The sequence below is a fragment of the Phacochoerus africanus genome, chromosome 3 (assembly GCF_016906955.1).
Source record: "Phacochoerus africanus isolate WHEZ1 chromosome 3, ROS_Pafr_v1, whole genome shotgun sequence".
In the NCBI taxonomy this organism is placed as follows: Eukaryota; Metazoa; Chordata; class Mammalia; order Artiodactyla; family Suidae; genus Phacochoerus; species Phacochoerus africanus.
Genome location: NC_062546.1, coordinates 36,590,857 through 36,611,782, shown reverse-complemented (window position 1 = coordinate 36,611,782; position 20,926 = coordinate 36,590,857). Strand labels below are relative to the sequence as shown.

Sequence of the window (20,926 nt, the reverse complement as noted above, 5' to 3'; positions counted from 1 at the left end):
TGTTTTTGTCTTTTTAGGGCTGCGCCTGGGGCATATGGAGGTTCCCAGGCTGGGGTCTAATCGGAGCTGTAGCTGCCAGAGCTACAGCAACACGGGATCCGAGCTGCGTCTGTGACCTACACCACAGCTCACGGCAATACCGCATCCTAACCCACTGAGCAAGGCCAGGGATCAAACCCACAACCTCATGGTTCCCAGTCAGATTCGTTAACCACTGAGCCACAACGGGAACTCCTTGATGTTGATGTTTTATGTAACCTTGTAGAAGTTCATCAAGAAAGTTCCTGGTTTGAACTTGTGCTGTGGCATCTTAAGTATTAAGCTACCTGTTTACTTTTTAGATGAGGTTAGATCCTGAAAGAGTGAGATTCAAGGGTGATTCGTGTAGGCTGTGGGCCTTAGTGAGAGAAAAGGGCCCCAGTGTGAGGGGTCAGGTATGGCTCGGGATTCCTGTGCCTGGCAGCTGGCACCAGGAAGGCCGCAGGTAAGGAGGGAGGGCTCTCCCCCGGGAAGTGTGGAAAATGCAAGGAAGTGTGGTTCCTGCACCTGGGGTATGAAAGCAACAACCGAGAACCCCAAGCGGGTGGTTTCTGGAATCCATAGGTTCATGGGCTCCCTGCTCCCTGAGGGCTGGGGAATTGGTGTTGGACACCACACCCTCCTCCTGGACTGTGGATTCCAGAGCCCACGGGGTGCAGCCACAGGGTGGCTGGAGCCCTAACCCACCTTCCTGGGAGGTGGCCGCTGTATCACTTCCACCTTCTGAATCACCAACCTTGTGCAGCTTCTCCTGCACAAAGAGAATGCTGGGAAAGGTCATCCCGGCCAAGACACGGAGACACAGTGCAAACCACCCAGACCCCAATCCAGATGGCCACACTCCACGGGGCTCTCTGGACACTGGTGACCCTCACATGTGACCCAGGAAGCCAGGGTCGATGCCGCCCGATCCTGCATTGGGGTGGGGGGTGGGGGGGCCTCGGGTCTGACACTACACATCTCTCCCTGCAGAAAGTCACCCAACCTGGGGAGATAAAGTGCCGGGGGTGATGCCAGCAGCCGCCCGGACAGAGCCTATTACTCACTGTCCTGAACTAAATACTCGAAATTAATGAATATCCTATCGACGTGTGTTAACAGAAACCACTTAGAGACTCCGCAGCTGCAGCAGTGTTACTCCCCCAAAGAAAGAACCGACAATGTGAAAAAAGAAATGGATCCAAATCACACATTCCTGCAATTGGTTTATTTGAAGCTTACTTGGCAACCACAGAACAGACCGGAACAAGAGGAATATTGAGGAGTTCGGCTCAGGGGGGAAACTTTTCAATAAGCTCAATCTTTATCTACTAATTTGGAACCACTTACAAGACATTTTAGGCACAAGAACATGCAGGGTAGTGTGGGGTTTCCCACTAGTTGTCTTACCAGAGGGGAAAGAATAAATGAGTGTCACCTCTATTATTTACGTCTTACGTATACGCTACACGAACACGAATGTACACAACACACAGGCGCTTCTACAATCCTAAACTACTCCTGGAAAGACACAGTTGACGCTGGCGTCACTGGCTGCTTCTGCAGAGGGGACATGGGGGCTGTGGGACAGGCATGGGAGGGAGACTCTTCACTACACAATATTTTAGACTTTTTAGCTCAAAGCCATAGGTAACTAGGATCTACTGGGGAAAAAAATTAAAATTAAAAGCAAGTTCGAAGACAAGCAGCAATACACCACTGAAAGCATGTTAGTTAAGCTCATCACCATCCAGGGCATGTTGGGGAAATACTCATGTGATATTGGTGGCTTATATGGTCACATAATGTTTTTTTTTGTGGACATGTCTGTGGCATGCAGAAGTTCCTGGGCCAGGGATGGAACCAGTGCCACGGCAGGGACCCGAGCTGCTGCAGTGGCGATACTAGATCCTTAACCACTAGGCCACCAGGGAACTCCAATTTTTAAAAATCTTAGGAGTGCCTCTCGACCTCAGTTTCTAAAGCTCAAATACACATTGCGGAAAGAAGCGGACCAAGACTAGCTAGAGCTGGGTGGTTTCTTTACGGAGGCCTGTGGGGCCCTCAGGGCTCACGGTCATCCAGGCCGAGCTGAGCAGCAAAGAGCGAGGTGACAGGCTCATCCGCGGCTTCCAGAGCCAGGTCGTATGCTGTCTGGCCTCGTGCATTCTTCTTCTGGACGCTCGCATTGCATCTGCAAAGGAAATGGGGGTGAACTGAAGCACGTGGATCCCTGAACCCAAGGGTCTAAGCCCTTCCTGCCACGGAGGCCAGCCTGGGAGCTCGTGGCCCCCCCTTCCCAAACCTTCCCCAAGAGGCCACCGTGACCCAGCTCTGGAAGGCAGCTCTACTCTGAGACCTTCTGAGAGGCTCTGTGATTTCAAATGTCCAACACCAATCCTGGCCGTGGGTTCCCATTGAGTCAATGTCCCACAACCAAGTGGGTTTAAGGGGGCAATGTTTTCACTGTGGGTTTTTTTTTTTTTTTTAAACTCTCTCTTTTTTTGGTCTCTTTATAGCCACACCTGCAGCACGGGGAAGTTCACAGGCTAGGGGCTAAATCAGAGCCAGAGCTGCTGGCCTACAGCACAGCCACAGCCACGCCAGATGCAAGCCACATCTGACACCTATGCCGCAGCTTGCAGCAACGTCGGGTCCTTAACCCACTGAGCGAGGCCAGGGATTGAACCCTCATCTTTGCGGATACTAGTTGGGTTCTTAACCTGCTGAGCCACAAGGGGAATTCCTCATGGCGCCTTTAAAAGCCTTTAGTGCCCTAGGAGCGAGCCATGGTCAGATGGTGACACCTATTCACTGGGTTAGCTGTTCAGGAGCCAGGACTGGCTAACATCCTCATGGGTCAACTCAGGGAATCACTGTGGCATCAGAAGTGTCCCTCAGAGGCCAAGGAACGTACCGCAGTAAGGCAGCGATGCACTCCATTCCTGCCCGGCCAAGCAGGGTTGCTTCATGAAGAGCTGTATTTTGGAGCCTGTTTGGAGGGGAGAAAATCTCTGGCTAAATCCTTGGTTAGTGTCCTCAAGAAGCTGGGGAGGGAGCAGGTGACCAAAGAGGCATTGGGTTCACCCACTGACCTGCTTTTTAGGGCCACGCCTGCGGCATATGGAAGTTCCCAGGCTAGGGATCAAATCAGAGCTGTAGTTGCCGGCCTACGCCACAGTCACAGCAACACCAGATCCAAGCCACCTCTGCGACCTACATCACAGCTTATGGCAATGCTGGATCCTTAACCCACTGAGTAGGGCCAGGGATCGAACCTGCGTCCTGATGGATACTAGTCAGGTTCGTTACCGCTGAGCCATGATGGGAACTCCTCACTGATCTATTCAACTAAGCCAGGAAAAGCTCCTGACTCTCCCCTCTCTGCTTCTTTCCTTGGAGGATTTGGAGGGTAAACATTGATGACCAGCCAGAAAATGAAAAGCTGTCAACATATTTATTGTTTCAAAGTGAGAAACCCCACAAGGATCTCGTTAGTAGTCAATTTAATAAGTGCTAATAAAAACTAGGTTAGTATATTTCCTGCAAGAGTTTATGGAACGTGTTGGACATGGTCTCACCCTTGGCTTGAATTCTTGGGCGCTGTCCACATGACAATAACCTTATAGTGCTGAGACTCCTATTCTTTTTTTTTTAGAGCTGCATCCACGGCACACGGAGGTTCCCAGGCTAGGGGTCCAGTCGGAGCTGTAGCCACCGGCCTACACCACAGCCATAGCAATGCCAGATCTGAGTCACATTTGCGACCTGCACCACAGCTCACGGTAACCCACTGAGCGAGGCCAGGGATCGGACCCGCAACCTCATGGGGATCGAACCCGCAACCTCATGGTTCCTAGTCAGATTCGTTTCTACTGTGTCACGATGGGAACTCCTGAGACACCTCTTCTTGAGTAGGGACAATGACCTTGGCTTCAGTGAGTTTGGCTTGTATGATAAGAAAATAAACAGCAATCACAGAATGCAGAGGGCAGGCCTGAGGGGTCAGACAGCATATTTCACTATGTGCCAGAATATCTTTCCACCTTACCTGGCCAGCTTTGACCCAGTGAGGGAGCAGAGGATGGCTGAAATGGAGGACGGGGGTGGTACCTGCATTCTAGAACTCACGAGAGGCTCCTGATCGGAAATGGCGGGAGTGATGGAAGGTGAGAGTCATGGCTGAAGACAGAAATGAGATGAGCAGCTGAAGGTCTGCATTCTCCTGTTCCCTGATCCTTCTCTTAACACCATTACCCCATTCCCTGTACCTGCAGCCATAAATTTATCCCAGTGGACAAAAAGTATGGTGGCCTCTTTTCCAAAGGAGATAAATGGAACTTCTGGTGAGAACCAGGCCAGCATCTGCCACGCCCAGAGGGAAGGCTCCCACTTCCAGCCTTCATATACCCACACTGCCAGCCCCCAGCCAGTTGATAAACTACAGTCATACACTCAGATTTCCCACCCATCTAGCCCATTCCCCATGCTCAAATACCTGAGAAAAACTTGTAGCAGCAAAGAGAAAAACCAAGATATATAAATACAAGAAATTTAAAATGACTGAAGACAATATTAAAAATAAGACTATATACGAGGAAGAAACAGAGCAAAAAGGAGTTTTTAGAAAGTAAAAATATGACTGTTGAAATAAAAGTATTCAGCAGGAGGGTCAAGAAAATCTTTTAAGAAATTCCTGTTGTGGCTCAGTGGTAACTAACCCAACTAGTATCTATGAAGACATGGGTTCAATCCCTGGCCCTGCTGAGTGGGTTAAGGATCTGGCATTGCCGTGAGCTGTGGTGTAGGTTGCAGATGCGGCTTGGATCCCACACTGCTGTGGCTGTGGTGTAGGCCAGTAGCTACAGCTCTGATTCAACCCCTAGCCTGGGAACGTCCATAGGACAAGGGTGTGGCCCTAAAAAGTAAAAACAAAACAAAACAAAAACAAAAACAATCTTAAAACTGATAGAAAAAGGGAGATGAAAAACATGGGGAAAAAAGACAAAAACAGACAGAGGGGATCAATTCAAGAGGTCCATCATCCAACTAGTAAGAATTCTAGAAAGAGAGAATAGAAAAGATGCAGGGGAAAAATACCAAAGAGATAATAGAAGAAGTTTTCCCAGGGCTGAAGAAATACATGACTTTTCAAAATGAAGGGGTCAAGGGGATGAATGAAGGACCCCACACATCAAAAAAAAAAAAAAATACCCTTGTGAAATTTTAGGACATCAAGAATAAATGCTTCCAGAAAGAACAAACAGGTCATAAAACAAATAAGAATTTGCTATAGAATTTTCATGGGCAGCTCTGGATGCTGGAAATCATGAGAGCAAGGCTTACTATGACTTGAGGAAAAATTATTTTGAATACAGAAATCAATATCAAGGTATTAGTCATGAGTGAAGACATAAGAAAGTCATTTTTGACATTCAAGGACTTAAAAGTTTTCATCTATATATGCTTTCTGAAGAAGTTCCTAAGACCACACTATAGCCTGACAAGGGTCAAAACCAAGAAAGAGGAAAATGTGAACAATAACTACAGATAGATTCCAGTGGGAAAAAATTCCCATGATGACCACTGTTTAGCAGGGCCAGAGAGCTGTCAGGCAAAACTCAAGCAGGAAGAATGTCTCTAAGAATAACAGTGTTGAAAAAGTGAGAAACCAGATAGGATTATGGATGGGGTGAAGGCATGTTCTTTTTCCAACCAGAAAAAACAAAGGCAATCAGCAATTCCAGGAAAATCAAAGACACACAAAAATGCAAAAGTTATTCATGGTTTATGAAAGAAAATGAAATGTGACCTGATTCTGAATCATTTATGGTGTGTAAGGAGAATCCATTAGACATTTCTGGTAAGAAAATTGTACTCTGAGTGGCCTAAGTGCTGTTATCTTGAACCCACAAACAAAAAAATGTAATCAGATTATACCAATGAATGATAACTATGTAGCTATTATAATGCAATTGCTCTTTGTGCCTTTCAACTATTGGAATCAACCTATGGATGAAGAATGGATGTCTCCATTAGGTTAACACAGGTAAATATAACTGTGATTAGCACTGTAAAAATAAGCACATACTACCAGAAGTTGTGAGGTGGAAGGAAAAGGAAAGCTAGTAGTTAAGGTAGAGAGCACCAGCATTCACTCGTGCACTTACATACATACGTCAGGTCCGTCAAGAGAAACCACTGAAAGCTGAGGATCAAAATCTAGGCGTTCAGGCATATCATTTATATTTGAACCATAATTAATGAACCAAAAACAGTAAGAGTGATCAAATCATGAAGGTGGGGTCAGCAAGGAAAATCACCATCTATCATAGCAAGAATCAACAGACAGTAAGCGTGCTATAGCAGGAATGATCAGTTTCAGTGCATTGTTTAGTGACAGAGAAGCAGCTGACTGCAGGGACTTGTAAAACATTTTGATGCTGTTGTCCTTGGAGACAGCAACTGGAGCTGAAGAAGGGAGGGCAGTGGAGGACTTCTAAGTGCTTCCACAGGGTTTCACTTTTTAAATTATGTCCACGTCTTACTTTGAAAAAAATTGTGATTTGGTATGTATGAATTGCTTTTTTTTTTTTTTTTTTTTTTGCTTTGTAGGGCTGCACCAGAGGCACATGGAGGTTCCCAGGCTAGGGGTTGAATCAGAGCTATAGCTGCTGGCCTATGCCATAGCCACAGCAACACAGGATCTGAGCCATGTCTGCAACCTACACCACAGCTCATGGCAATGATGGCTCCTTAACCCACTGAGCGAGGTCAGGGATTGAACCTCCAACCTCATGGTTACTAGTCGGATTCATTTTCTCAGCGCCACACTGGGAACTCCTAAATTGCTTTCAATAAACATACACAATTTAAGAACTATTTCTGCCAGACTGGTCATAAATAAGGCCATGTGAAGCTGATGAGACCAGAAATGAATGAGGAAGTTGGTGAGGAAACCCCCCAATACTTCTTTGTACCTAAAGTAGGTCTGTCCCAGACTAGTTCCAGGGGGTCTCTGGTCCTGGGGGTGGAGGTAGGGCCTTTCCTGACCACACCTCCCTCTCTTCTCTTACCTGGCTTTCTTTTCTTTGTAGCACTTATCATTCTCTGGAGTTAAAGATTCATTTGCTTACTTGTGTATTGTCTGTCTTCATCACAGCTGTATCTCCATCGCCTAGACGGTTGATCAGCACACAGTAGGTGCTCAGTAACCACGAGTGAAATGAATGCATCAATGACAAGAATGAATATTGACAAATAAATTAAGGGAAGGCGGATTGCCTCCGAGATTGAAACGCACATGAATTGAAAGAGCTTCAGGTAAACATAGCTATGAGCCTCTCCATCGATCTGCAGAAGGATCATTCTCTGGCTGATTTGGGCTCTGGAACCGGAACTGTCCAGTTAATGAGAAGGCTTTCCATTTTCCAAAGTAAATGAGAAACTTGACACTTTCACTGGCTTTTGCTGCAAAAGAACTCTAAGAGTCCAAATACCCTAAATTTTTTTTTTCCTCTTTTTTGGCCTCTCTGCAGCGTATGGAGTTCCTGGGCCAGGAATCAGGTCTGAGCCGCAGTTGCGACCTACGGTGCAGCTGCAGCAACACTGGATTCTTAACCCACTGTGCCAGGCTAGGGATTGAACCTGCGTTGCAGTGCTCCAGAGACACCACTGATCCCGCTGTGCCACAGTGGGAACCCCCACCCCAATGGTTTTAGAGCTTATCTAATTTTGGATCTTATCATTCATGTAATTCCACGTAACTTAATTGGCCAAGGCTCCTGGTGTTAAATATATCTGAGTGGTGCGATCAGCTAGTTTTTCCTCATAATTCCCCAGAAGCAATAAGTGAACATGGCAAAGCCATGCGCTTTTTTTTTTTGTCTTTTTTTTTTGCCATTTCTTGGGTCGCTCCCACGGCATATGGAGGTTCCCAGGCTAGGAGTCTAATCAGAGCTGTAGCCACGGGCCTACACCAGAACCACAGCAACGCAGGATCCGAGCCGCATCTTCGACCTACACCACAGCTCACGGCAATGCCACATCCTTAACTCAGTGAGCAAGGGCAGGGATCGAACCCTCAACCTCATGGTTCCTAGTCGGATTCGTTAACCACTGCGCCATGATGGGAGCTCCAAAGCCATGTGCCTTTTGATAGAATTTCCATTACTTTCCAAAGATCTGCATTTTGGTTCTAAACAAATAGTTTCCCCAAGCAATCAAGATTTGGGGATCAGCCTTCATACGGCTGTTGCTGGGGGTGATATTATTATTAGTTTGATCAGATCAACATAACTGACCTGTTAGGCACGGGGCCCCGGGGTCAGAGGCAGGTGAGTCCCATGTCCAACAGCACTGTGAGGCCATCTCCTTACGAGGGCCGAGCTGGGCTGCCTCTTCACATCTCTCTGTTTGGAAGGACAGCCTCTGGATCCTTGCTACCCAAAACTGTGGCACCTGCACCACTGGCATCTCCCGGGAGCTTGTTAGAGATGCAGAATCTCAGCCTCAATCCCACCCAGATCTACGGAATGTGCATTTTAAGACACATTAGGTGATTTCTCTACATAGGAAAGTCTGGGAACTTACCAAGTTCATCTTCCTAGAGTATGGCTCAGTGAAAGAACACATCTGCCCTTTCTTTACGTGAAAACTTGGGCTTGGGAAGACTTGATAACATCTATTAACAGCAACAGAACTTAAATCCAGTTCTGGAGTTCCCGTTGTGGCTCAGCAGTAACAAACTAATATCCATGAGGACTCGGGTTTGATCCCTGGCCTTGCTCGTGGGTTAAGGATACGGCATTGTTGTGGCTGTGGTGTAGGCTGGCAGCTGTAGCTCTAATTCAACCCCTAGCCTGGGAATTTCCATATACCACAGATGTGGCTATTTAAAAAAAAAAAAAAGGCAGCTACTGTCCAAAAGCAAACAGATTTGGAGTTTTCTTGTGACACAGCAAGTTAAGGATCCAGCGTTTTCACTACACTGCAGAGGCTTGGGTTGCTGCTGTGGCTCAGGTTTGATCCCTGGCCCTGAACTTCCACATGCTACAGGCTCAGACAATAACAAAACAAATCGAAAACAAACAGCATTTGTTTCTGTGTCCCTCTCCTTGTGAGACCTTGAATCTGTGTTGCCAAACTCTGCTGGTAAGAGGTGTCCTTAGCCATTAAGCTAAATATGAATTTATTCTGGTTAGAAAGATAGAAGCGTGGGAACCGGAAGCCCAAGGGAGAGGCTTTCTGCTCTCGGCCCAGGTACTTGACAGACTGTACCTGATAGAGAGACCACCTAGGCTGCTTCTCCCTATTAGTTAAACAGGCTGGGGGCGGGGGGAGGGGAACAGCAATTTAAACCTTTTTTTTTTTTGTCTTTTTTGCCTTTTCTTGGGCCGCTCCCGTGGCATACGGAGGTTCCCAGGCTAGGGGTCTAATCGGAGCCATAGCCACCGGCCTATGCCAGAGCCACAGCAACTCGGGATCCGAGCCGAGTCTGCGACCTACACCACAGTTCACAGCAACGCCGGATTGTTAACCCACTGAGCAGGGACCGAACCCGCAACCTCATGGTTCCTAGTCGGATTCGTTAACCATTGCGCCACAACGGGAACTCCTAAACCTTATTTAATTCAAAGTCACTGAGCCTCTTTCAGAGGCAAGTCAGAGCTCTGGGTGGCCATCCGCAGAGCCCTGGGATGATGGAGGCTTGAGGTCACGTGCCTGGGTCTATGCGTTTCAGCTGTGGGCAAAGGCCAGGTCCACCCAGGTCTAAAACCTTCAAACTAATGAACATAAGCCAGATGTAACAGAATTGGCTCTCAGTGGAAAAATCTGCTTCCCTCTATTGGCATAAACGGAAATGAAGAAGAGATCTCTGTACTCTATTTGGGGCGAGGGCCTCCAGTCTCGTTTTCCCTCCCCTCCCCCAACTCCTCGTGAGCTAAATTTTGCTAACTGTAACCATGATAAGGCAGTAGGAGTGACAAAGAGCTATTACACACCATTCAGATAGACCCTGTAACCTTGTAGAAGCAATGCAATGAGATCACAGGTGAATAAATGTCAATTCATAGAATGATGATGAAGCAAAAATGGAGACTGAACACCAGAGGGAAATAGGTCGGAGGTGCTGGCCCCACAACAGTATAAATTCATGAACTAACAAAACAGATCATTTTTATAAAAGCTACTAAAAATCAGACAATCTGAGAGTCCATTTTAAAAACTTTCTTTTACCCAGATTTGGAAAATAGAAACAGTTAAGTCTATTATTAAGGCCAAAATGGGCTAAAATGTTCAAACTAAACAGGGCGTGCACTGATTCTGCTCAGCAGAGCCCCCGAGGCACCAGCTGGCTGCGACATGGAACCAGAACACTCCCTCCCTTAAGTTTTACTTACGGTCCCCACTGCTGGTCCACGTCTGCTCCTCTCTGCACAAGAACCGGAATCGCTTCATGGTGCTTGTTCATGACAGCTGTGCTAAGGACGGGGCGGTCCTCATTGTCACTGCAGTTGGGGTCTGCTCCCTGTAGGATGTGGAAAAGGACAAACTCGCCATTAAAGCCCACACTCACAGCATCCACTCCCCATTCCAGGTAACAAACATCCCAATGGAACTAAACTGCTTTAACTCAAAAGAGAGGAGAAGCAGAAGCAGACAGAGCTGCCGGGTCACGTGAGAAACAAAAGCGGAGCTCCCCTGGCAGCAGGGTCAGGCACCCAGACAACCTTGCTTCTTTAGGACACAGGAAGGTCGCACAGAGTCACAGACCAGGGATGCTGTCCACCTTCCTACATGTTATTTCAGCTCCTGTGCACTTTCCGTTTTTTTGTTTTTTTCGTTTTTTCCCTATTAAAAATTAGCAGAGTTCCCATTGCAGCTCAGCGGTAAAGAACCCGACTAGTATCCATGAGGATGTGGGTTCAATCCCTGGCCTTGCTCAGTGGGTAAAGGATCCAGCATTGCCATGGGCTGTGGTGAAGGTAGCAGATGTGGCTAGGACTCTGTGTTGCTGTGGTGCAGACCAGCAGCTGCAGCTCTGATGTAACCCCTAGCCTGGGAACGTCCATATGCTGCAGGTGAGGCCCTAAAAGAGGCAGAAAAAAAAAAAAAACCCACAGAAAACAAATATTAGCAGAGTTCCCTTGTGGCACATCAGGCTAAGGACCCAGTGTTGTCACTGCAGTAGCTCAGGTTGCTGCTGTGGCTTGGGTTGGATCCCTGGTCCAGGAACTTCCACATGCTGTGGGGATGGCCAAAAAAACTAGCAACAAGTAACAATTAATGTAAAGTTTTTGACTAGCCATTGAGCCCACTTCCAGACAGTTTGAGTTAAACGGCACTGTGATGATCATAATACAGAACAAAACCTCCATCTGAAAGAGACGGAGGCGGAACACCAGGCTGAGGTCCTGGGAGAGCCTTGCTGTGGTTGCACTGACCTCATCAAGCAGCTGTTCCATCACAGAGGCTCTTCCTTCCCCCGCTGGTCCAACTTCCTTCAGCAGGAGCATGTTTTCAGGCTGCAGGATTACAGAATGCGGTCATTGCCATGGCCGTAAAATACGTTTACTGTCAAGTCCCACCGGCCCAGGCTCAACCTTCAGGGCAAATGTTTCTTCTCCCAGGTAAGTCCTGAACCCCTGGGGCAGGTGTGTGATGTGGTGTGTGTGTGTGTGTGGTCTTTCACAGCCAGCAGCACAAATAAGCACATCTAATGTAAATCTTGCCGGTCTCTGAAGCCTTGCCTTGGGGAGAGACACCCCACTGACACTGTTTCCTGTTATGAAGGACAGGATGCAATGAGAAACCTCACAAAAACCCAGAAACCCCACACTAATATCATTGTGACTATTTCTAGGCAGAGCAACCAGGTGAATCCTAACATTTTCTTTGCACACTTTAAAAGGTGTTCAGGGGTTCCCGCTGTGGCTCAGTGGTAATGAACCTGACTAGTATCCATGAGGATGAGGGTTCAATCCCTGGTCTTGCTCAGTGGGTTAAAGGATCTGGCATTGCCATGAGCTATAGTGTAGGTTGAAGATGCGGCTTGGGTCTCATGTTGCTATGGCTGTGGCATAGGCTGGCAGCAGCGGCTCCAATTCAACCACTTGCCTGGGAACTTCAACATGCTGCAAAGTAAAATAAAATAAAAAGGTGTTCAAATTAGCCTAAGTATGATCCTGCCTATGGAGAACTCCTGCTGCAGGCCAGGTGCTAGTGTGAGCCTCTGAGCGGTACCAGGGCCTGGCTTAACTGAAGGTGGAGGGAAGCACTGACGCTGAGTCCACCTCAGTCTCCATCTCTGGCAGAGATGACACTGTGTCCGTCTCCATCTCCGGCGGAGACCCCAGCCTTGGGCTCATCACTAAGCACGTCTGTTCCCCTACCGCAGCCAAAGAGGTTGACCAGGGCAAGAAGGTGGGTGAGCACAGGCACCCACTGTCTCTTTCTCCAAAGCTCCCATTAAAACTATTCATAGTCTATATTCTCGAAGAACAAAACAGCCGTGGGAAACTCTGAAAGGGTACCATCCATGGATCAGAAATTGGGAGGAATCCCAAAGATTCCAAGCAGATGGAATGGGACCGACAGGGAAGTCAAAGCCAAGAAGAAAACTGGGTGCAGACCCAAAGGTGTGTGTTCTCTCCCAGGAGCCCTGCAGATGCCCAGGGTGCATCAGCAGGAGGGCAGATACTGGGTGCAGCTGAATTCACAGCATATTAGTAAAAGGCTTTGTGAAGAGATAGGATGGCTGGTATCTCCCGCCTCTCCCCTGAAGAAGAGCAGGAGGCTTTGCTCTCTCCTTAAACCCTGATACTATTTTCCAGACAGCCCAACCAAAGGCTTCTACTGGGAGCACTGGGGTCCGAGAAGGACAGAGCCCAGGCCTCTATGACAGGCATGGAAAGGGTCTGGAGAGCCGGGAAGGAATGGAAAAAACACCAGAATATTCACACCGCCCTGCTCAGTACCAGAGGAAAGACCTTCCTACAAAGTCAGGGACTCCCAGCCCACCTGCCCTCCACCCACACAGACCTCAAGCCCACATTCTCGTGCTGGGGACCCAGGCTGGGCTCCTGTGCCAATTCAACCAGACCTTCATTTGTCAATATGACCTGACAACCAAGGGTCATCACATATTTGAAACAAACCAAAGGCAAGAAAGAGAAAGATGAACAGATAGAATTGACCCCAGAGGAAACAGAGGTGATTGGGGAAACTGAGGAGAACTTTACAATAATTTCAATGAATCATCTTGAGAGATTTTTAAAAGATTCTGCTTCCATAAAATAAAAACTGTTAGAAAAATGGGAACAGAAAATAAAAAAGTATTCATCCATTTTTTTTCCTTTTTTTTTTTTTGTCTTTTTGTCCTTTTGAGGGCCATACCCACGGTATACAGAGGTTCCCAGGCTAGGAGTCCAATCGGAGCTGTAGCCGCTGGCCTACACCACAGCCACAGCAATGCCAGATCCGAGTCTCGTCTTCAATGTACACCACAGCTCACAGCAACACCGGATCCTTAACCCACTGAGCAAGGCCAGGGATTGAACCCAAAACCTCATGGTTCCTAGTCGGATTCGTTCCGCTGCGCCACGACAGGAACTCCTTTTTCCTTTTTTTTAACTCAATGAATTTTATTATTTATAGTTGTACAACCATTATCACAACCCAAATATTCGTCCATTTAAAAAACAGTCTCAGAGTTTCCATCATGGCTCAGCAGAAACAAATCTGACAGGCATCCATGAGAATGCAGGTTTGATCCCTGGCCTTGCTCAGTGTGTTAAGGATCCGGCGTTGCCATGAGCTGTGGTGTAGGTCGCAGATGCGGCCCAGATCCTGCATTGCTATGGCTGTGGCATAGGCCAGCAGCTACAGCTCCAATTTGACCCCTAGCCTGGGAACCTCCATACGCTGTGGTGCGGCCCTAAAAAGAACAACAAAAAAAGTCTCAACATAAAAAACATTAAATACACAGAATGAAGAAGACAGTGATAAAGATCAAGGTGTAAACATACTGTAAGCTGCTGCTTTTCTTGAAACGCTTTGGTCTTGAAATTCTTGGACCTTGTGACTTTTTCGGCGGCGTCCGAGGGGCTCTGGCTATAGTCACTCACTGCAACAACAGAGTCAAGGACCAAAATGATGCCCCCCGCCGCCACTCCCCTCCTGTAAAGAGCCACTCTCCCACCATGCCCCTCTCAAGAGGTCAGAGGGAGAAAAAGGCTTTTATAGAAATGTCTATTTGATGAAACCTGGCAGGAACTGGAGCTGTTCCTCTTGGTCCAAAACCAGATGATGGGTGGAAGAAGAGAGAATAAAACGGACTACAGTTTTCAGGCCCTAGTGAGCACCCCTTCCCCAATTTTATCTCCCTAATTCCGGTGAAAGACTTCAAAGGTCTCACCCCTGACTTCAGGGAGGCCAGAAGAATAACACAGATGGAACGTGAGAGTGAGATATGTGGCTGGACTGGAAAATTTAAGGAATTCTCTGCCATTCTTGCCAAGTCAGTGTGCTGTTTTTGGCCAACTGTTTTGTTTGTTTGTTTTGCTTTTCTTTTTTAATTATTACTTTTTCTTCCAGTTTTACTGAGATATAATTGACATATAGCACCATATGAGTTTCAGGTGAAAGCATCATGATTTGACTTAACATACACCATGAAATGATTATCACTGTAAGTTTAATGAACATAATCATCTCATGTAGAAACAAAATTAAAGAGGAAAAATTTTTTTTCCTCATGATGAGAACTCTTAGGATTTACTCTCTTAACCACATCCATCTATAACTGGTCAACTGTTTTGAAGTCGCTGGAAAAGTACAACTCACCCAAGCTGGACCTGCTGCCATACAGGCCGTTTGCACCCTCGGTGACACTGCTCAGAAAGTGGTCACTGAAGTTCACCGCCTTGTTTAGGTAAAGGTTCTGGCCAGTGAAAAAAATTCAAGCACCATGAATGATGAGGCTGCCGGGTCCCAGCAGAAAGAATCATTCTGCTAAGCTGCCCCTCTTTTTGTTACTGTCATCTCTGTCTACCCCTGACACCTGGCCTTTCTTCCAGACACCTCCCTCAACACACGTGAGGCTTTGTCCACTTTGCCTCTGAAATGACCCCTCAGTCTAGCCCCTTGTCTTATATTGACATCATTGCAACAGCCTCGGAGCAGGTTCCTGCCAGCCCACCTCTCCTGTGGTTGCCCCAGCACCTTTACACAACTAATAAGTAGCTGTGTCCTTCTCCTGCTTAAAACCCTTGGAATTAGGGAGGCCTGATGGAGAGGCTCAGACTGCCTGGTTCTGCCACTAGCTTAGGGACCTTGGAAGGAGCAAGCTGCTTAACTTCTCAGAGACTCAAGTTTCCTTGTCAATAAAGTGGAAATATTATGCTCTGCCTCAAAGAGGTTATAGAAGTAAAACGGGGTTAAATGGATGTCTATAAAATGAGTAGATGATACACAGGCCAGACCCAGAGTCTGTATTCATCTGGATGGATTCCACAGCATAGCATCCTGCAGCCTCCCTCTGCCCCCCTGCAGCCATGAGGCTGCCTGACCTGCCTGAGGAACCATCTGTTTCTTCCTGAGCACAGAACACACAGGCTAAGAAAAAACACATACTGTGAGTTCCCAGGTGGCTTAGCGGGTTAAGGATCTGGTGTTGTTACTGCAATGACTCTGGTTGGTTGGTTTGTTTCTTATTTGGCCGCCCCATGGCATGTGGAGTTTCCAGGCCAGGGAACAGATCTAAGCTGCTGTTACAACCTACACCACAGTTGCAGCAACGCTGGATCCTGAACTGCTGTGCCAGGCCAGGGATTGAACCCGCATCCTGGTGCTCCAGAGATGCTGCCAATCCTGCTGCACCACAGTGAGAACTCTGTGGCTCTGGTTATTGCTGTGGCACAGGTTCTATCCCTGGCCCAGGAACTTCTGCATGTCACATGCACGTGGCCAAAAAACAATAAGAACACATGCACACTGATCCTGGGGACACCTCTCCCACTTCCACTTGAGAGACAGCATATTGCAGCTGTTCGTGGTACCCACCTAGTTTCCCTTAACTGGTCAGTGTAACCTTCCCAGCTGTTGCACTGGATGCTAACAGCTCTCAGCTGCCCCCCCTTATTCCCTAGAGGTGATGCCCCCACCCCTGCCTCAACTGAGGACAGGTGTGTCAAGTGACTCACACTCTAGAGCTCCTCTTGGATCCAGCTACAGCTAGACTTTCCTGTCACTCAGCCCCTCCTTGCCTTGTCCTGTGTGCCTCAGTCCCATTCTCCTAAAGCACCTGCCTGGCCCAAGCTCTGCTGCAGCCACTCAACCAAAACACGGCATTTAGTGCTTTGCTTGGTTTCAAAGCCGGTTCATGTGCTTTTTCATGCTGGACACCCCCAGGCTCCCCGAGTGTCAGGCAGGGCCCATGAAACCCCAGTTCTGGAGGCACCAGGAGCACCTGCCGGGTCATGGCGCTGCTGAGTTCCCTCTTTCCCCCTGCCTTCTTCGCTCATCTTCTCAATCCACTAATTATCCTTTTGTATTGTTGTGACTTCTTGTCCAATGGAACTAAAGCTGCCAATATCAATCAGTTAACATCTGTCACACACACTTACGGGCTCTGCGGCAGTGTTTCTGTTGCCAAACAAGAGGGCAGATCAAGGGAGACATGCCCACAGAATCTGGCTTATATTTATAGGCAAACAGGTCAAAGTACATATCAGCAAACATTTTTGTCAGTCTTTCGTCTATAATCAGACCTCAGTGAGTATAAATAAGCCTGAGAGGACCAATAGGGTGGGTGATAATTCCTGTTCTTTTTTTTTTTTTGCTTTTTTTTCTTTTAGGCCCATACCCATAGCATATGGAAGTTCCCAGGCTAGGGGTTCAATAGGAGCTCCAGCTGCTGGCCCATACCACAACCACAGCAACTCAGGATCTGAGCCACATTTGCAACCTACACCATAGGTCACAGCAACACCGGATCCTTAATCCACTGAGCAAGGCCAGGAATCAAACCCTCATCCTCATGGATATTAGTCAGGTTAGTTTCCGCTGTACCACAATGGGAACTCCTGAAAATTCCTGTTCTTACTGCACCTTTATGTGCCTTAAAGTTGGCTTCTTTGAGGTTTAGGTCAGTTATTTACCTAAAGCTATGAAACTGCATGAAACTCTCCCTTTCCATGGATTATGCAGAAGCATTTCAATAAACTACAAGCTACAATTTACTGGGTCAGTCAATTCTCAAATGAACAACCTCTGATGGTTTTTACTCACCTTGTTTGAGACTTGAATGTAATTCAGCCTGATGCTGACTTCATAGCCATCCTCATGGACAGTAGCAGAGATAAGCTTGTAAAAAAGTGTTAGAGAGAATTTACAAATGTGGGGTGGGATTCAATGCCCTGAGCCACAGCCAAGAAACTCTGAGATGCTAAACTATAAATGTAATCAAAGGCTTAACACAAAAGAAGACAGGAAAAGAGAAACAAAAACGAGATGAACACAAATAGGAAAATGGCCGACAAATCCAACCTTATCCATAATTCCACTAATTAGAAATGAAATTAATACTCCTATAATGGAAAAAATAAAAATCATTACAAAATAAAATAAAAAAAGAAATACTCCAAAGAGCAGAAACTGCGAGATTAAGAAAGCAAGATCCACATTTATACTTTCTATAAGAGACACGTTAATCGAGCCACATGTCTGCATGTCATCACCAAGAAAAAGGTGTCCTGGAGAGGAAAGGGGGGCGGGGGAGGGGGCAGGCCTTGGGATCAAGTGCCAAGTATTCAATTGAGCAGCCATCTCTCTAAGTAGCCAGAGGAATTCAGATCACAAGGCTCAGAAAATGCTTTAAGGATCAGATAGTAAATATGTTGGGTCTCATGGGCCATGTGGTCCTTGCCATAGGAACACAAAAGCAACTACAGACAATAAGTGAATGAGCACAGCTGTGAGTCAATAAAACCTGATTTACAAAACTGGGTGGCAGGCTGGATTTGTTTCACAGGCCATAGGTGGCAGACCCCTAGATTAGGCCAAAGAATCATTTAACCACCAAAACAGTTTATCCAAGGAACTTGAGCAATACCTGACGGTGACACAGTTTCCATGTTGGCCTACTTGGTGGCAGAGGAGGGGTGGCGGAGGCTGACTTTTAAAGGTTCTTTCTAGTCTCCTGACAGAGGAAAAGGGCTCCTCACAGATGTTTTTCTAGAACAGCAATGTCCTCTGGACCCACTCTAAATCCTGAATCCCCTGAGACCCAGAGTGCAGTCCTGGACAGGTCACTGAATCTCTCTGAGCCAGTTTCCCTGGGTGTCAAATAAGGCTTGTTCTGCTTTTCTACTGCCAGGTAAAAGCTGCCCAAACTTAGCGACATTGAACAACCCCCTTTGTATTACGTTCACGGATTCTGAAGGCACAGCAGGGACAGCTTGTCTTTGCTCCACATCGGAGGCCTCAGCTGGAAGGACTCCAATGGCTAGAGGTGGCTCCACTTGGGGGCTGGACCGACCTAGAGTCGTGTCACTCATCTGCCTAGCTCCTGAGCCTGGACGATGCGAGGTCTGGGTCTGGCCAGGGCTGCAGACGGTGCAGCCACGGGCCCCTCAGAGCAGGGTGGCCAGGCTCCACGACGGAGTGCGGGAGGTGGGCACGCCACGCAGAGGAAGGCACGTGGCCTGCGTGACCAGCCTCGGGGGCCCAAAGCACCGCTTCCGCCAGGGTCTGCTAGTCCAGCAGTCACCAGCCCACCCAGGTTCAAGGTGAGGGGACACAGATTCCACCCTCTGAAGGGAAGGCTCTCAAAGAACGTGTGGGCATGTTTTACAAACTGCCAGAGTGGTGCTACTGCTACCTACAGGTCTGCTATGAGGACTAGAGATGATGGGCACACGCAGTTAAGGAGTAACTGGTGACTCCTACGACCACTAGTTGTAGGGCAGGATTTAGTGCACAGTGTGGCTGGACTAAATTACTCTTTAAGCCCTGACCCTCAGAATTCCCACCGCAGGAGGCATCTGAAAGCATGACAGGTTCCCAAGTTATGGTCCTAGGTCAGGTGCCCAGACGCAGACCCTGAGACAAGACATGTACAAGTGGTTTCCTTAGCGCTTGTGGGGAGGACAGTGAGGGAGCAGGCAGAGCAGGGCAAGCAAAGTGCAATTTTGGGAAAGCCCGAGGGGTGACCTCGGCCAGACCCCATGGGACACTCTGGAGCGGAAGTTCCACTCAGAGGCCACCCACCTTTCCCATCCTGGGCTCTGCAATCAAGGCCCGGAATTCAGGGTTGTTCTGAGCATAAGACCGGAGGTGAGCGGCAATGTGGTCCACCTGTTTTCTCCAGTATCCTAAAGAGAGAGAGAGAAACCCGATCACACGGATGACTCCTCTGAGGTGTAGAAAGGAAAGTACTAGCATGTAACACACGCATTCTCAGAAAGCCGACTTCTCTTTGCCAGACTCTGTGATGGTTGTTACTTACTGAACCTCGGCTGTGTACTAGAATAAGCTGCGTTTTTGCTCCCAGCTTTTTTTAAACATATGAATAATCATAGGATAGTATAGAATTTTTAAAATACATATTTTGATCGCCACATATAGGGTCTTTTTCTTTTATTTATTTATTTATTTATTTATTTGCTACTCCTGCGGCACATAGAAGTTCCTGAGCCAGGGATCAAACCCATGCCACAGCAGTAACAACAAAGAGACGAAAACAGAGTTCCCTTGTGGCACAGAGGGTTAAGGACCAGTACTGTTACTGTAGTGGCTCGGATCACTGCTGCAGTGTGGATTCAATCCTTGGCTGGGAACTTCCACATGATGAAGATATGGCCAAAAAAAAAAAGCAGTGAGAGAGAGATGAAAACAAAGATAAAAATTTTTCTTTTTTTTTTTTTTGCTTTTTAGGGCCGCACCCATGGCATATGGAGGTTCCCAGGCTAGGGGTAGAACTGGAGCTGCGGCTGCCAGCCTACACCACAGCCACAGCAACACGGGATCCAAGCTGTGTCTGCGACCTACACCACAGCTCACGGCAACACCAGATCCTTAACCTACTGAGTGAGGCCAGGGATCGAATCCACATCCTCATGGTTACTAGTTGGGTTCATTACCATGGAGCCACAATGGGAACTCCAAAGATACAATCTTGAGAGCAGCAAGAGAGAAGTGACTCATCACACACAAAGGATCCACAACAGACTAAAAGCAGATTTCTAACCAAAAGTCATAGGGGCCAGAAGACATATCATATTCAAAGAGCTTAAAAAAAAACAAACCCAAACCCTGTCATTCTATTCCCAGGAAAGCTATTCCCGGGAAAGCTATCTTTCAAAATGAAAGTGAGATGAAGACATTACCAGATTTTAAAAAACGGAGGAAAGTCGTTGCTAGCAGATCCACCTTATAAGAAACACTAAAGAAAGTTCTTCAGGCTCAAAGCAAATGGCCCCAGACAGTAATGTGAATCCACACACAAAAAAACAAAGAGCACTGATAAAATAACTACATAATCATAAAAGACATTATAAATGCGTATTTCTTTTAACAAATATATAAAAAGAAATTCATAAAATGGTATGTATATAATTATAAAACTTGGTCTATGCCATACAGAAATGTAATATATTGGCCAATAACTGCACAGAGGAGGTAGATGGGAACAGAGTATTACTGGGTTATACCAGTATTAATGACTCCAGATGGTAGCTCAAATACACAGGAGTAAATGAAGAGAACTAGAAATAGGAAGAGGAAAAAAGCTAAAATAACGAAAGCCATTAATATATAAGACAGTTGGTCCTTGGACAACATGGTGGTTGGGGCACCAACCCTCTGTGTGGTCAAAATCCGTATATAATTTACAGTTGGTGGTGCT

At 47.1% G+C, this 20,926-nt stretch overlaps 1 protein-coding gene across 1 annotated transcript in view; it reads right to left on the bottom strand.

Annotated features, from left to right (window-relative positions):
- Positions 1 to 1,227: 1,227 nt before the first annotated feature.
- The window catches only part of DZANK1 (double zinc ribbon and ankyrin repeat domains 1), a 67,638-nt gene continuing 47,939 nt past the window's right edge, over positions 1,228 to 20,926 (bottom strand). The window contains 8 exon segments of the mRNA XM_047771621.1: positions 1,228 to 2,212; positions 2,936 to 3,010; positions 10,422 to 10,549; positions 11,466 to 11,546; positions 14,049 to 14,146; positions 14,866 to 14,962; positions 17,311 to 17,385; positions 19,291 to 19,394. Of these exon segments, the coding sequence (XP_047627577.1) occupies positions 2,083 to 2,212; positions 2,936 to 3,010; positions 10,422 to 10,549; positions 11,466 to 11,546; positions 14,049 to 14,146; positions 14,866 to 14,962; positions 17,311 to 17,385; positions 19,291 to 19,394 (788 nt within the window). The 3' untranslated portion in view covers positions 1,228 to 2,082.